General features: G+C 34.1%; 1 protein-coding gene across 7 annotated transcripts in view; it reads left to right on the top strand.

Moving 5' to 3' along the window:
- The window catches only part of CDK14 (cyclin dependent kinase 14), a 603169-nt gene that overhangs the window by 180928 nt on the left and 406577 nt on the right, over positions 1–15664 (top strand). For all 7 annotated transcript variants that reach the window (XM_079152093.1, XM_079152094.1, XM_079152096.1 and 4 more), the window contains one exon: positions 9590–9684. In XM_079152093.1, the coding sequence (XP_079008219.1) occupies positions 9590–9684 (95 nt within the window). The remainder of the gene's footprint in view (positions 1–9589; positions 9685–15664) is intronic.

The raw sequence follows: 15664 nt of genomic DNA, 5'->3' as shown, positions 1-15664 counted from the left end.
ACCTGGCAAGATCATTGATTCTTAATTGTGGTTTTCTCACAATTTAGGGTGTTATGTTCTGAATCTTAAAGTGCCTCAAAAGTAATGTGATGAAAGTTTGGTTACCAGCCAAGGCTCTAGGAAGTGGGGCTCAGTGGAAGGAAGTTATGTCACTGGGGATATGCCCTTGAAGGGTTTATTGGGACTCCTGCACCTTCTTCTCTTTCTCTCTGCTTACTGACCACCATGAGGTGAACAGACCTCCTTTACCACATGCTCCCATCATGATGTACTGTGCTGCCACAGGCCCAAAGCAATAGGACTAAGTGACCATGGAATGAAATCTCAGAAAACCATGAGTCAAGGTAAACCTTTCATCCTTCAAGTGTTTATCTCAGATATTTTGTCACAGTGATATAAAACTGACTCACATTCACTTACTACAATCTCAAGAAAGAAGGTATGTGTGAACGTTAAAGTCAGTAATAAATGAAGTCAGTATGAACTGTGGATAGGCATTTGTATTGTGGCCATATCATTTCATTGTTACCATGAACTTTGAGATATATTCATGCAGTTTATAAGGATGCAATTCAAAAAACCATCCCTGCTTCTATGAATGGGATTTCAGTGGAAAACAGGTTTAAGCATGACTTAATGTCACCTCCATTTTGGTGGGAGTTAGGACTCCATGGAAATATTCCTCCAGTTTATTAGTGATTAAGAAAAGAAAAAAGAGAGATTCTTAATTCTGATCAATTTTGTTTGAATTCTAGTTCTGCCAGTAGCTGTAGCTTCTTAAATAAGTTACTTTATTTCTGTAGTCTTAATGTCCAAGTAGGAATAGTAGTAGAACCAATCTCATGGTGGTAAATGGATTAAATTTAGGTAATGTATATAAACTTGAAAGCCTGGCATGTAGTAAATACTAAATATTTCCTGGTGATATTATTATACAAACAAGTTCTCGTGACACCTTATTTATTTATTTTTTTTGTACTGGGGATTGAACTCTGGGGCACATAACTGCTGAGACACATCGCCAGCCCTTGTTTTTTATTTAGAGACAGGATCTCACTGAGTTGCTTAGTGCCTCACTAAGTTGCTGAGGCTGGCTTTGAACTCAAGATCCTCCTGCCTCAGCCTCCTGTAGTGACTGCTTGTTAAGCCAGAGTTGCAAACACTGTTCAGCTGGAACATCTACACTTTACTTTGACCTTGCCCACATTTCCTTCCACTAATATAGACGGTTGATGCCTCTCTGCACTTCTATTCTGTTTTGAAAAATATATTAACTTTATCTCGTTAAACTCCACATCTCTGTGTGATTAGTGTCTATTGGCAATTGCAGGCTAGCCCTCAATATTTCCAGCTCACTAAAGTGCTATCACAAGCCTGCCTTCTAAGTACAGAAGTTGTAAGCAGAGAATAGCCCCATAAATGTGCTTCCTACCCGTTTATGCACCTGATATCAAGGAGCCAAAGATAATGTATAGGATTAGCAATATTTTGGTTTGACCTAGCATGTTTATTTAAGCATGATGATTTAATAAAGTTGTAAGGAAAAATGAAAAATAAAAGGCCAAAACTTCATTTATTAAACAAAATAGAACATTTCCTTTTACATGTTATTCTTAGTTTTTCTAATTTGATAGGAGGGATTTTCTTACTGGTCTTTTTAAAAGATTCAGCATTTGGACTCCTTATTTATATGCAGGGTAATTACAGATCAGACTATTTCTGCATACTTAAAATAGACTCATTTTATAAGAGTCTAATTCTCAAAGCTCAGATTATCTCAGACATGGCCTATTCCATAGGATCTTCTTCTGTAGATTAGAACAATTTTTAGAGAGGAATTAAATGTGTAAATTCTGCCATGAAGTTAGTGTGCTTGATCTATAAATTGTTGTGTATTTCTATAATGTCTACATTTCAGTTTTCCAGGGTAATTAGCCACCAAATGTGGCAAACTATTAATTTTCTGTCATTGCAGGTTAATAGAACATACTTTAACCATGAAAGTTAATGCATCTAAATACATTTGGTTAGAAAAAGACTACTTTTTAGCCTTAGCATATTCTCTTTACTTGATTTTTCTTGTGAATGAGTAGAGATTGTTTTTATAACAAACGAAATTTTCCTTGTTATTAAAATTTCCTTAGTTTAGTTTTTTAAGTAGTATGGTCTGTCTTATCTTAAAGCAGTTACGTACACGAGGAGATTGTGAAGAGTAAAATAGATCACTTTTAGGTTATTATTTGTGTCTTTCCTGCAAGAAAAAATATAGGCTTCTATTCTCTTGCCAATTTTGTGGGGATTGTATGGTACTTGCTCTAAATATGCATTAGCAGTTTATCTCCTAATAGAAGTAAAGAATAATTTTCTGCTGCTACTTTTTTCTTTAGCTTAGATTGGATCCATTCTTAAAGGAGCACAAAAGCAAACACACAGACCTCTCATTCTGATTTTAAATAATTTAGAGTGGAACTGTGAACACAATATTTTCCCCATTGAAGATCATTTTATACGAAGTTTAATATAGGTTTTAAAATTCTATTTAAAACTTGGGCTCAGGAGGATGATGGTAAAGTGTGACATTCGCAAGCTGTTTCTTGGTGATGAAAAATGCACAAGAACATAACCCACACAGGACTTGTCAGGCAGCTTGGAATGTAATTTTCCACTAAATTTTACTTGATTCAGCTCAACACATGGTTTGTATCTTACGTTTCTTGAAGGAAAAAAATAGGTGGTCCTAAATTAATACGATGCTTAGAGCTCAGAGAGCTCATCCTTGCAATCTATGGTTTAACTCACATGGAAACTAGTTAAACTCCTAGAAAAATATCTCATAACCTCCCATCCCTTCTTTGCCTGCCTCCCTTTCTTTCTATATTGAATTTTGAAATATCTTTGTCTGCCTGTCTAATTATTGATAGGTTATTGGGCTGAATTATAGTTCCCCCGAAATTCCTGTGTTGAAATTCCAACCTATAGTATCTCAGAAGTAACTATATTTGGAAGTAAGATCATTAAGGATGTGATTAAGTTAAAATGAGTTCATTTGGATAGGACTGTAAGCCAGTGTGACTGATTTCCTTACAAGAATACTGAGAGACCCCAGGTATGCACTCAGTTGGAGAAAAGGCCACATGAGGACCCAGTGAGAAGGTGGCAATCTGCAAGCCACAGAGTGAGGCCTCGGGAGAAATCAAACCTGCTTATGCCTTGATCTTCAACTTCTAGCTTCCAGAACTGAGAGAATCAATGTTTTTGTTGTTGAAGCCAGACAGTCTGTGGTATTTTGGCACCTTTAGCAAAGCAGTACATACATATAAAATAAACCCTAGTTATTTAATTAGGATGTTTTCTTAATATATTGTTAATTATAAAATTTGTGCTACTATTTTTTTTCCTCACACCGAGTGCTAAATGAAAGCAGATTAAATAGATGGGTTTTACTTTGAGGAAAAACATATTCAATTAAAACTCAGTGTATGATTAGGCAAATCAGTCTTTCCAGGAGGTTTTTCTCTTAATATATTTATATTAGAATAAATGATGCTGAAAGCACTATAAAATTCTAGGAATTCTGATTTTTTCGAAGGCAAGCATTCTGTTTTTGTTATATATTTCATTAAAAAATTAGCAACCTGTAATCATGGAGCATGGGATGAAATTGACCCTTCATTGAATACTTTTTTTCAGGAAATAGATTACTGTGGTTTTCAACTCTGTGGCAGATTGAGTAATTGACCCTGAAAGCATTCTTGCAGCTCTTATTAAATTTCTCAGCAGTTGTTTCTGCATTTGCCACAGTCTTCCTATAAAGGCGTTCAATCACTGTCCAGTGATATGCTGGATTAATATATTGGGACTCTTAGGAATTAATTCTTTCTTCTCTTTTTATTAGCCTTAATGGTGAATAGCAGAAGTTACCTGATCATCTTTCCTTGGCATGCACAGCTTCAAGTTATTATGTGTTGTATATACTTTGAAAGATCTGATTCTGGATTCTGCAAAATCTTAAGTTCCACATGCAAATTCTGATCTTCATTATGTAGAATGAATTGTTGTTGAAAGTACCACGTGAAAGTTTACATGTAGTGGGTTGACTTTCCACCACTGAGACTTTTGGATAGTTGCATGTAAATTGGGGTGGTAGAAAAGTTGCCTGTGTTCCTGTTTTCTGCAGCCTCTGAGTCATTCATTTTAAGCCCCTGACATCGGGACATGTTTAGAGATTTATTTGTGGGTGTAAGGATTAAGATAGTATGTGCATATTCTGTGGAAGAGGTTGCTTCTTAAAGCACAAATACTGGTTAATATCTCCTAAATAGTGCAGGTAGGAGATTCCTTGTCTTGTTCTTTAGCTTAAAGCTAATGAATCAAATATTTTATCATTGCATATAAAATTTATTATAGGTTTCTATAAAATAATCTTTATTAGGAAACCTTCCTTTATTGCTAGATTGGACACTTACTTTTCCATTTTTATTTCAGATATCTATAGGCTAGTTAAAATTATTTTTCAGAATTCCTTGTTAGCAAATCTTCTTTCCCTTACGTAGTGAAATGTATAAATTGTTTGAGGTTGAGCTATTCTAGAATTCATGAAAGGTCTCACTTGATCATGATATCATGATGTTTTATTGTTTTAGCACATTTATTGAACTTAGTTTTCTTACATATTTTTGGAATTTTTGCTTCTATGTTTATAATACTTAGGTTTTTTTTTGTTTGTTTGTTTGTTTTTGTGGTGCTGGGGTTTGAACCTAGGACCTTGTGATGTGAGGTACACACTCTACCAACTGAGCTATATCCCCAGCCCTATACTTAGATTTTTAAAATTAACGCATTAATTTGTGAATTTTGGTAATAGGGTTTAACTAGTCTCAAAAAGTTAATTTTGTAGCTTCTGACTTTTTTGGCTATCTGCTTATATAACTTCGTAATTATTTGTTACCTAAATTTTAGTTAAGTTTCCCTTCATAGATGCAAAATCTCCAAGTTTTTATTTTTAAAATTTATTTTGTTTATTGAATTTTTTTTTTCTTAAGACAATCTGGGTAACTGATTTTTTCCTAGAAAATAATGAGTTTAAAAAAATAAATAATTAAAGAAAAAAATGAGTTCATTCTAAATTTCTATATATTTTGACATAAAACTGTACATAGAATTCCAGGTTGGTTAATGGCAACAAAAGATCTGTTCTTATACCGAATCACATTCTCCTTTGAATTTCTTTTCTTTTTCGAGAGGGTGTACTGGGGATTGAACTCAGGGGCACTCGACCACTGCGCCACATCCCCAGCCCTATTTTATCTTTTATTTACAGACAGGGTCTCACTGAATTGCTTAGTGCCTCACTTTTGCTGAGGCTGGCTTTGAACTCAAGATCCTGGCTGCCTTAGCCTCTCCTGCCACTGGGATTACAGCTATGTGCCACCATGCCAGAGCTCTCTCCTTTGAATTTCTAGTGTTTATTTGGTTCTCTCTTTAAACATCCAGAAGATTATCTCTTAATGGTCTTTACAAATTGCATTTGGTTTTATTGATCAAGCGTACAGTATTTTCACTTTATATTTAATGCATATTATCTTCTGTTGTCTTTATTAATCCCTTTCTACTATGTCATTTGTTGCTCCTTTTCTAGCTGCAGTTAAAAGTCTGTCATATAACTTTTTTCTTTTCTGAACATATATATTTAAATTTTCTTTTATGTCTTGATTTGACTGTATTTCAGGAGTCTTAAAATGTCACGTCCTTGTTGCCACATATTTATCTATGAATTTTCAATTTTGATTTTCTTTTCAACTGTTTAGTTTTCTTTTTATTACTTTTTAAAAGTAAATAATAATATAATGAATATAACAATATGCTAAATAAATAACATTTATTATATATATTCACAAAGTTGCCCATTTTTTGTTTCTGTTATAACAAGAACATCTACTCATTTAACCAGAATTTCAAATACAGTATAATTTTATTAACAGTATTCTTAATTTCTGATTTTATTGCATTCTGTTCAGAAAATAACTTCTTGGAATGGACTATTTCTATAGTTTTCAGTATTGAGATATTCTGCATAACTTAATCTATGGTCATTTTAAAATTAATATTAAATATTTGGTTAAAAAGAGTATAAACACATTAATCAGTACATTTAACTAAGCTGTAAATTCTAATATTTAAGCCTAAAGGTCTCTTATTTATTGATTTTCTGCTTGCTCTTTTGATGTCTCAGCAGTGTTTGCCTATCTTTAGTTATCATCAACATTCAATAATTTCTTATATATTTCTACCAATAGTTGTTTCATATATTTTAAAGCTATGTTACTGGACCTTTACTAGTTTATGATTTTTAAACTCCTCTATAGATTTAAGTGTTACCGTAATGTATTATTTTTTAAAATTATCTTTGCTATGGTTTCCCCCTTACTTGTCTATTTTTATATTTATCTTTTATTTTTAGCTCTGTATGTTCTCAATAGCACATTGCTAAAGATTTCCTTGCTTTTAAAAATTTTTTCTCTTACTAGGGGAAGCTGATTCAACTACGCTTATTATAATCACTGTTCAGTTTGAACTTACTTTCCTTCATTTTTGATAATTTTTTACTTTGAATGCTTTTTGTTAGGAATCTTTCCTTCTGTATCCTCCCACTCCTTACCTCCTTCTCTCTTCCTCACTGCATTTTTTTCTTCTATTCCCTTTTCCTCAATGTGTTTGACATTTGTACATTGTATTTATATCAACCTAGTGATTACCTTTTGAGTGTTAAGACACATGCTAAAATTTTTGCCTTTGGAATTGATCAGTTGATCAGCCATCTGTCCCAATAAGTTCAAGAATCTTAACACAATATTTTTCTTGCCTATTGTTCCTTGCCTTCCTGTACTTCTTCCATCTCTTCAACTAAGTTTTAGATTGAGATAATAAGGAACTCTATGTGTGGGGGTAGAGTCACACAGGATCCGTATTCTACTTGAGAGACTAACTTTAGTATAGATCAGTGATACCAAATAATCTTGTCATTGAATTTTTAAAAGTATTGCTTATTTGCCTTTTGCAGCCATTGCTGTCTGTGAAAATATTATGCTTGTTGAATAATCTTTATATTTAGATGAATTCTTTCCCTGAAGTTTTCTGGGAGAAATCTGTTCAAACATTGACCTTACTACTTTTTCAGCAGTGTCCATTCTGACCATTAAATGTTTTATTTCACTGATTGCGTATTCCATATCCAAGATGCTTCGTTGGTTCTTTCTTTCTTTTTCTTTTCTTTTCTTTCCTTTTTTTTTTTTTTTTTTTTTTTTTTTTTTTTTTTTTTTTTTTTAGAGCTGTGATATCTTCTCAAAGCTTTTTGAAGGTTTGGTTATTTATATTCAAAGTTAATCTTATACTTAGGCTGTCACCTATTTCCAGACTTTTAGTATATCTGCCCATTATATTTTATACTTCTCTTTCAGAACGCTGATTTTCCTGAAATGGTTTGTGATTTGTGGTTGTATACTCATCGTTGTATATGAGAATCATTACCACTTTATTCTAGTTTCTGTAACTTATCTCTATTGACTGTGAAAGAGGCAACAGTTACAGTTTGGAGGATGAGAAATTTGCCCTTGCCCTTGGCGTTGGGTTGTTGAGTCTACTTTGCTCCTCTCCAAATACTACATTCTCAGCTGTCTACTTTGCACATGTGCCTGTGTCTTTCTTGGGAAGCCATTGTGCTCACTGATGCAGTTACAAGTTCCTGCTGCTTTTTCTTTAATAGGTTTCTCCTAATGATGGGGTTTTCCCCTGAAGTTTTGATCCTGATTATGTGCTATCTTTCAGCATTCCTCAAAATTTCTGATTAGGCATTAACACTCTTTTTTTTTTTTTTTTTGTTTTCCTTTCCTGATTCTGATGTACTATTTTTGCAAATTGTCTTTTCAGTCACAGTGAGGTATTTAGGGTGAGAAAGAAGTAAGAGCATAAGAGTTCTTATAAATGGTGCTACTACTCATTAATTGCCTGGATGTCCTGTGTTTTTTCATAAATGGTTTAAGAGAACACTAAAAAATGTGTTCAAGCTCAGAAATAATGTTCTGTAAACTTTCTGCAGGAAGTTCTTTCACTAAACTCGTAGAGTTGGTCATTATGATTTATCACAATCATTAGCAACCTTTTGTGAATTATATATGCACTTACAACTGTGATCAGATAAATCCTTTTAGTAAGATGCTTTTAATTTCTTATCATAATTCTCTAATATATTTTGGTATTACCCTTTTATAATATCATTAAAATTAGATAATTTCCTATCAAAATAAGAGGCGAATGGTTGAAGTAGGTATGGGAGCATAGCCGAATGAAAAGGTCATTCATTCTTGGCACTCTTTTAATTTTTATGGGTGGTAATTTTTCTTAAGGAGGAGTAATTTTGTTGAAATTAAACTGTAAAGATGAGTTCAAAAGGGAGTTCCATTTTGTATATTAGCAATATCTGAATGATACATCTTTGATTATCTATTTGTATTATTATTATAAGACAGTTTATTATACAATTATGATTTACAAGAGTCAAATAGTAAAATCTACTTCAACATCTTCAGTTTTATGATCTCTGTTGCAACTACAGCTCTGTTGTGGCTAGGAGAGTCACAGACAATATGTAAATGATGACCAATGCCATCCTAATAAAACATTATGGATGCTCAAATTTGATTTTTTATTTAATTTTCACATATTGTAAATTCATTTTCCTCCTTTGCTCTATCTCCACTATTTAAAAAAAATAATAACTACTCTAAGCTCTTATTTTATTTATTTACTTTTTTGGTACCAGGGATTGAACCCAGGGGTGCTTAACCACTGAGCCCACATCCCCAGCCCTTTTCTGTATTTTATTTAGAGACAGGGTCTCCCTGAGTTGCTTAGGGCCTCCCTGAGTTGCTGAGGCTGGCTTTGAACTCTTGATTCTCCTGCTCAGCTTCCTGAGCTGCTGGGATTATAGGCCTGCACCACCACACCCAACTATTCTGCTTGTTTCTATAAAAAACAAGTAGAGGGGGCTGGGAGTGCGGCCCAGTGGTAGAGTGCTTACTTAGCATGCATGAGGCACTGGGTTCAATTCTCAGTACCACATATCAATCAATCAATCAATCAAATAAAGGTCCATCAACCAAAAATATTAAAAAAAAAAGTAGAGGACTAGATTTGATCCTGGTTCAGTTTGTAGCCTCTAAATTAGATTATGTAACAACATGTAAAATGTTTTTAATATATTAAGTAAAAAAAGCAGGTGTAAAACAGTAAATATAGTTTATCCCATCTTTGTAAAAGACAGTTATCAGCACTGGAAAAAGAGGTAGCAAAATATTTACTGTGGTTCCTTTGTTAGATTATAAATAAATTTAATTCTACATGTGTCCATTTTCATGACTTCAGTTTTATACTGTATGTTTATTATGTTGTTTTTAAAAAATAAATATTCTTTTATCAGAAAAAAGTTATTTAACAGATGACACAGAATCTGTATGTTCTCAGTGTAATCAGGGTACTTATCATTAATTAACTTGATAAAATCTGTCTTGTTTACCCTCTGCTTCACTTTTAGCCAACAAGTCCCAAATTTGGAAAAGCTGACTCATATGAAAAACTGGAAAAACTAGGAGAAGGATCTTATGCTACAGTATACAAAGGGAAAAGCAAGTAAGTTCATTGGTTTTTGATATTTCATATATAAAATGATTCTACTCTCAATATTAAATAGCAGTTTATTAAATAATTCTCACTTAATATACAATATAGTTGTCTCTTATAAGGGTTAGTTTTTTAAGGCAGTGAAATTGGTTTCCCCTACTAGAAAAGAGGTTTGCAGATTTGCCAGATTGATCTTTTCTGTATCAACCCCTCCCCCCATTTGTTTTCTTTTTCCCTCAGTGGAGTTGGAATCCTCTAATGAGAATTCATTTCCAGGTGTATTATGTGATTAATTTCTCATGGAGATTCCATGTTAAGAATAGAAGTAATGATCTGACAGAACCAAATGTGTTACCATCCTTGACATCTTTTTAAATTGAGCTTTTACACCATCTTTCAGAAGTCACTATTTTTAAAAAGTGAAAACAAAACAAAACAAAACTCTGCAAACTTTTCTTTTTCTTTCTTTATACCTGCCTGCTTTGGCATTTTGATGAGTATATTTCCAATAGAGAAGCAACCCTTTCCTCTTTGACCTTTTTCTCCCATTACTATCCTGGGATCAGGGTATAGAATTGGATTCTTATAAAGCTTATCTCAAATGTTTCTGATGGACATTTTTTGTTCCTTAGACCGAGGACAGAAAGTTACCGTTTTTAGTGACATGTAGCTTCTCGAAAAAATGATGCCTTCTTATACCTTAATAACTTTACCAAATGATGCTGTAAAGTAATTTTGTAAATCATCCCTGTTGTCATTTCTTTTTAAAATCTTTATAGGAAAAATTAAGAGTTTCTCGGGCTGGGGTCTAGCTCTGTGGTAGAGCACTTGACTAGCAAGTGGGAGGCCCCAAATTCTATTCCCAACTCTGAAAAAGGAAACACGAAATAAGACCTTCTATCCTAACATTACATTTAAAAAAAGGTAAAAGAAAATTCTCTCAATGATTATTCCAAAAACATAATTGGAAATTTTGACTATGTGCTAATTTATGTAATCTGGCTTTTATGGAGTATAATTTTATATTTTTGTTCATGGTTTCTAAGTTAAGAAGATCAAGAAATATTTCTTATAAAAGAAGATATGAAGGTAAAGAAATGCAGAAAATGCAGTAAGGTTAAAAGTAGTAGCATTAATTTTGTGAGCTATAAAACCTTTTTGAAAAGGTCTATTGTTTTTATTTGAATGAAAAGTTAACATGGTGGTAAATAGAAAATAAAACAAAACTCAGAGCACTATTAATAATTTAACTGAGCTGCTTGAGAATTATTGAATGTCAAAATAATGGTCTAAATGGTTGAACTAATTTTAACAGAGACTGTGCTCCAAGTTTTTATATTTTTTCCTAAAGAAAAATAGTAGTATTTCACAAATTTCTTGCACATTTAAAGTTAATAACATGATGCTAGCTCTCCTTAATTTATCATATTGTTATAAAATATAGTATATTCTTTTGCCTTATCTACTCCTCTAATGCTATGATATGCCCTATTATTATTGTCTCTACTTGACCAGTCAGAAAGCTGGGTGCATAGCTTTTCACCACATGCCCATTTTCACACAAGTGGTTTGTTAGCAAAGCTTGCTTTGGCTTGTGCCTGTCTGACTTGAAGTCATCCCTCCCAACCATTACACCTTCAATGCTTTTACGGAGTAAAGACCTTGAAGAGATATGGTTCATGTTGAATTTTCCAGATGGTTCTCACATATGCTCTGTCTTGTTTTAATGGTGACTCAAACAGAAACAAACACTATTTCATGATAAAGAAACAAACCAAGCACTTGAAACTATCTATTCACAAAAGAGGTGTTCAGATGATTTGCAAATGTAAGTTAATAATGCTATTAAATATATATCTTAAAGATTTACCTCAAAATCTTAGAGAGAGTTGAAAAATTCTCCATTTATTATGCCTGAATAAAAGATATACTTAAAAGTACCTATAGCCTTTGAGAATGATGGTTCTGGACAGTTGATAGTTTTTAATCTAGCAGGTCTAAATTTATCTTGTCAGCATTTCTTGCAGTTTAAAGCCTGCTGGTCATATGTAGTATTTAATTTCCTCCAGTAGTAGATGAAAGCCATTGCCTACTCACCTTTCTTGAGAGTTGACAGGCTGCCTGGGTTTGCTTGCTTTAAGGTGGCAAGGTTAAGAGATGAACACCAACTATGTACGGGTGATGTAGCAGGACTTGAGAGCCCAGTTTGTTTGGTGTGTCTCTGAGGGGCTGTGTAATTTAAAGAGCCAGCTAAACTGGGGGTTTGTTGTAGTACACCTCACCACTGTCCCATAAGTGTCTACATCCTTTCCTTCATCTTTAAATGTTATCTTTAGCTGACTCTCTAAGAGAAGCTTTTATTTTCTTGTGGTAAAGCTGCCTGGTATTTGTAGAGATTACTGTGATTTTTAAGTTTGAGACACACACACACACATTATAAATTTATACACACACACACACACACACACACACACACACACACATACGCATATTTTCTATAGGTGTCAAGTCATTGCACTAGTTTGTTAGGGTTGCCATTAATGACCACAAATGGGGTGGCTTAAACTCAGTAATTTACTGTCTCACAATTCTGGAGGCTACAAGTCCAAGGTGTAGGCAGAGTTGATTCCTTCTGGAGGCTCTGAGGAAGAATCTGTCCCATGCCTCTCTCTCAGTTTCTGGTGGTATGCTGGCAGTCTTTGGCATTCCTGAATCGAACATGAATTGCCCTGATTTCTGCCTTCATTTTTACGTGGTGGCCTTACAGTATATGTGTGTGTCTGTGTCCAGATTTCCTCCTTTGTTCAGGATACAGTCATATTGGATTAGGGACGTTCCTAATGACCTCATTTTAACTTGATACCTCTCTGAAGACCTAATTTCAAGTAAGGTTACATTCCGAGATAGTAGGGCCTAGTTTTTTTTTTTTTTTTTTGGAGGATACAGCTCAATCCATCACAGTCATTACTGTCAAACCTCTCTAATTTGGCATTGCACTTATGACATTTTTCTTTTCCTACCTGCACTATATGTTAGCTGTCCTTTACCTCAGGGTTCTTTATGCAATGTAAACAGAACACATTACTCTCATCACGAGGTTGGTGTAAGTCTTGGTTTTGGAATAGTTGGAACTAGCCATCGTTTAGAAACTTGAGGAGGGATAGAAAGGGTTTTTATTAGTCTTCAGTTCTCCTGTAGGAGCACATGCAGTGAGGAGCACTGAGATTCCTATTCAGGTAATTCACAATACCTAACTGGGCAATCGTTCCAAAGAATGATTGACTGATTATCCACATCCACACGTAGCACTCACAAATGCTCTTTATTTTTAAAAAGCTTTGAACTTACCACATTTTAATATTTTTTATATTTATGTTTTTTATATTCATTGTTATATTTTTTATATTTATATTTTTTATATTTGTTTTGTTTTGTTTTGACTAGTGTTTGTCACCTCCTTTCTACATTCTCTACATTCTCTTTGTGAATTTGTGTGTGAATGTGAATATGAGTGTGTTTGGGGAATGGAGGCAATTTATCATTGCATAAGACTCAATTTCTGTCCTGGTTTGGTTTTTGGATTATGTTGTGTCTTCTAAATTCCTGTAGCATTTAATATAGATTTTTAAGAAAACCATGCATTGTACATTTAACATTTCAAAAATATGTGACATTCTAAAATATCTTTTTTTTTTGATACTAGGGATTAAACCCAGGAGCACTTAATCTAACCACTGAGACACCCCCAGTTCTTTTTTCTAATATATATATTTTATTTAGAGACAGGGTTTCACTAAATGCTGAGGCTGGCTTTGAACTTGTGATCTTCCTGCCTCAGCATTCTAAAATATCTTTAATTCAGCAATTTGAATCATCTTTTTGCCCTTGTCAGGGACTTCTGTACATTGAAATTTGTAATGTTTTTGAAACTTATTCCATGAATGAGGATCATTTATTATGTTTTCTTTAATTACACCCTTTTAAGCTCTAGGTAACAAGAGGTAATTCAGATGTGCATTTTACCATCTGGAAGAGAAATGGTACATATAACAAATAATTCTACCTAAGTTAGAATGTTATATATTCTACATAAGCTAGAATATAATAAGAAAGACTCAGGTAAAACAGTGTGGGTTTTCAAAAGGAAGAGGGGATGATGGTGACTACAGTATTTTAAATGTGTTCTCTCTACTGGTGACTGAGTTCAGAGGCCACAGCCTCCTTTGCCTATAAATCAATCTAGTTCATCACTGTGTATCCTTGTGGGATACTGGGTATGGCTTCCTCTGGTGACTTGAACCCCCATATTCCTCCAGAAAATGTAATGAAATTCTTACCTTTTGATTACTAGACTGAATTTGTTGATCCCAGAGTGCTTTAAAGTTAAAGCAGACTGATTCATTTTGTATTGTGCAAATATTGATTAAGCAAAACATTTGAATATTAAAGCGGAATTGGCTTTAAGCAATGTAGTTTGGAAGGTTAAGTGCTTTGCTTATGTATGAGCATCCATGAATACATGTCTGTTGTAAATAAGAGCCAAGGTCACCTACTACCTTAACCTCCGAAGTCAAGATGTGGGAACCTATATTCTCTCAGGTGCACTGGGATCCTCAGGTGGATTTCACCTGAATTCCCCCTACTCCCAGAGGCCTGAATTCCTCATGCAAGTTAAAGCTGTGAACCTTTGCTTTCTCCAGCTGAATCAGGGGGGATGCAAGATTAGTTGCTTCTGATTTCCTTAGGCTGTGTGTGCCATTTAGAGGAAGAACAACTTGCTCTTTTTTTCCGTGTCTGGAAAAGGAATATTGGCCTAACTCAGTCTAAGTCATCCCCACAGACGGTCCTAATTGTTGGTCATTTTGTCTGCTTATCTTCAGTTTCTGTTGAGGTGAAGATGCCAAGGCTTCATCTCTTGGAGGACCCTGCTGTGGGGAGCCTGCCCATACTGATTTGTGGCAGCAGTGAATTGTTATCTCAGAGGTCAACAAGAACAATGGAGGAATTTGCTCACATTATGTAACATGAGATTTATGTGATTGAAAGTGCCAATCTTCTTTTAGCATTTCATTCTGCCAATTTGTGCTGAATAATTGAACTTGAATTAAATGACCTCATAAATTGAGGGACTAGCCAAATCCAGACTGAAATATACTAAATACATTTCAAAGAGCTTTTTAAAGCCCCAGGAGAAATAGGGGGAAGAAACACTGTTAATTAAAACAAGCAGCAGCAAGAAGAAAGGCAGCAGCAATTAACCACCTTTCCAGAAGATGTGAGATTAAAGATATGGCTCTAACTACTTGCCTCAAAGGTTAGCTCCATTGAAACACTATCAGGAGGAGTTTGAAAATTCCAAAAGTCAGAAATTTCCAGGTGGAAAACACTGGACTTCTAGTTCACTTAAGTTTTAATACTAAGTGTTGATACTTGGACTGTCATGCTGATTTCCACTGTCCTAGGAGGTCACCTGCCCACAAATGGGAATTTTGTGCAGAGAGAGGGAAATCTGATCACATTTTATAAGCTTTGCTCTAGGTGCTCCTAAGGCCCACTGTGTTTCTCATTAGGTCTACTGTGATTTCTTTTAGATGTTGAATCCATGGGCCTAAGCTTATTATTGCAGCTCACTTCAAAGATCAAGCCTGTAACCGCACTATTAGTCAAAGGATATGAAAATGGCATTACAGTATACTACAATCAATGTTGGTTCACAATTTAATGCACACAATATGGCATGACAAAGTATTAACAGGAGAAAGTGGATTTTTACAAGAAATTACTAATGGAATAAATGAAATGTGTTACTTGGTATTTTCAGATCTGTATTCCTTGAGTGTAAGTAAAATTCGAAAAAATAGATCCTTTTCCTTACCTAGTTTGAGGAGGATAGTAGCCCACCCACCAACATCTGCTAATTTTTTTTTTTTTTTTTTTTTTTTAAATTCTACAGTCTAATCAATTTGTAGATCCAGTCCTGACTTCCTCC

The sequence above is a fragment of the Sciurus vulgaris genome (assembly GCF_902686455.1).
Source record: "Sciurus vulgaris genome assembly, chromosome: 8".
NCBI lineage: Eukaryota > Metazoa > Chordata > Mammalia > Rodentia > Sciuridae > Sciurus > Sciurus vulgaris.
The sequence above is the reverse complement of the archived record's forward strand: the minus strand, read 5'-3'. Positions and strand labels throughout refer to the sequence as shown.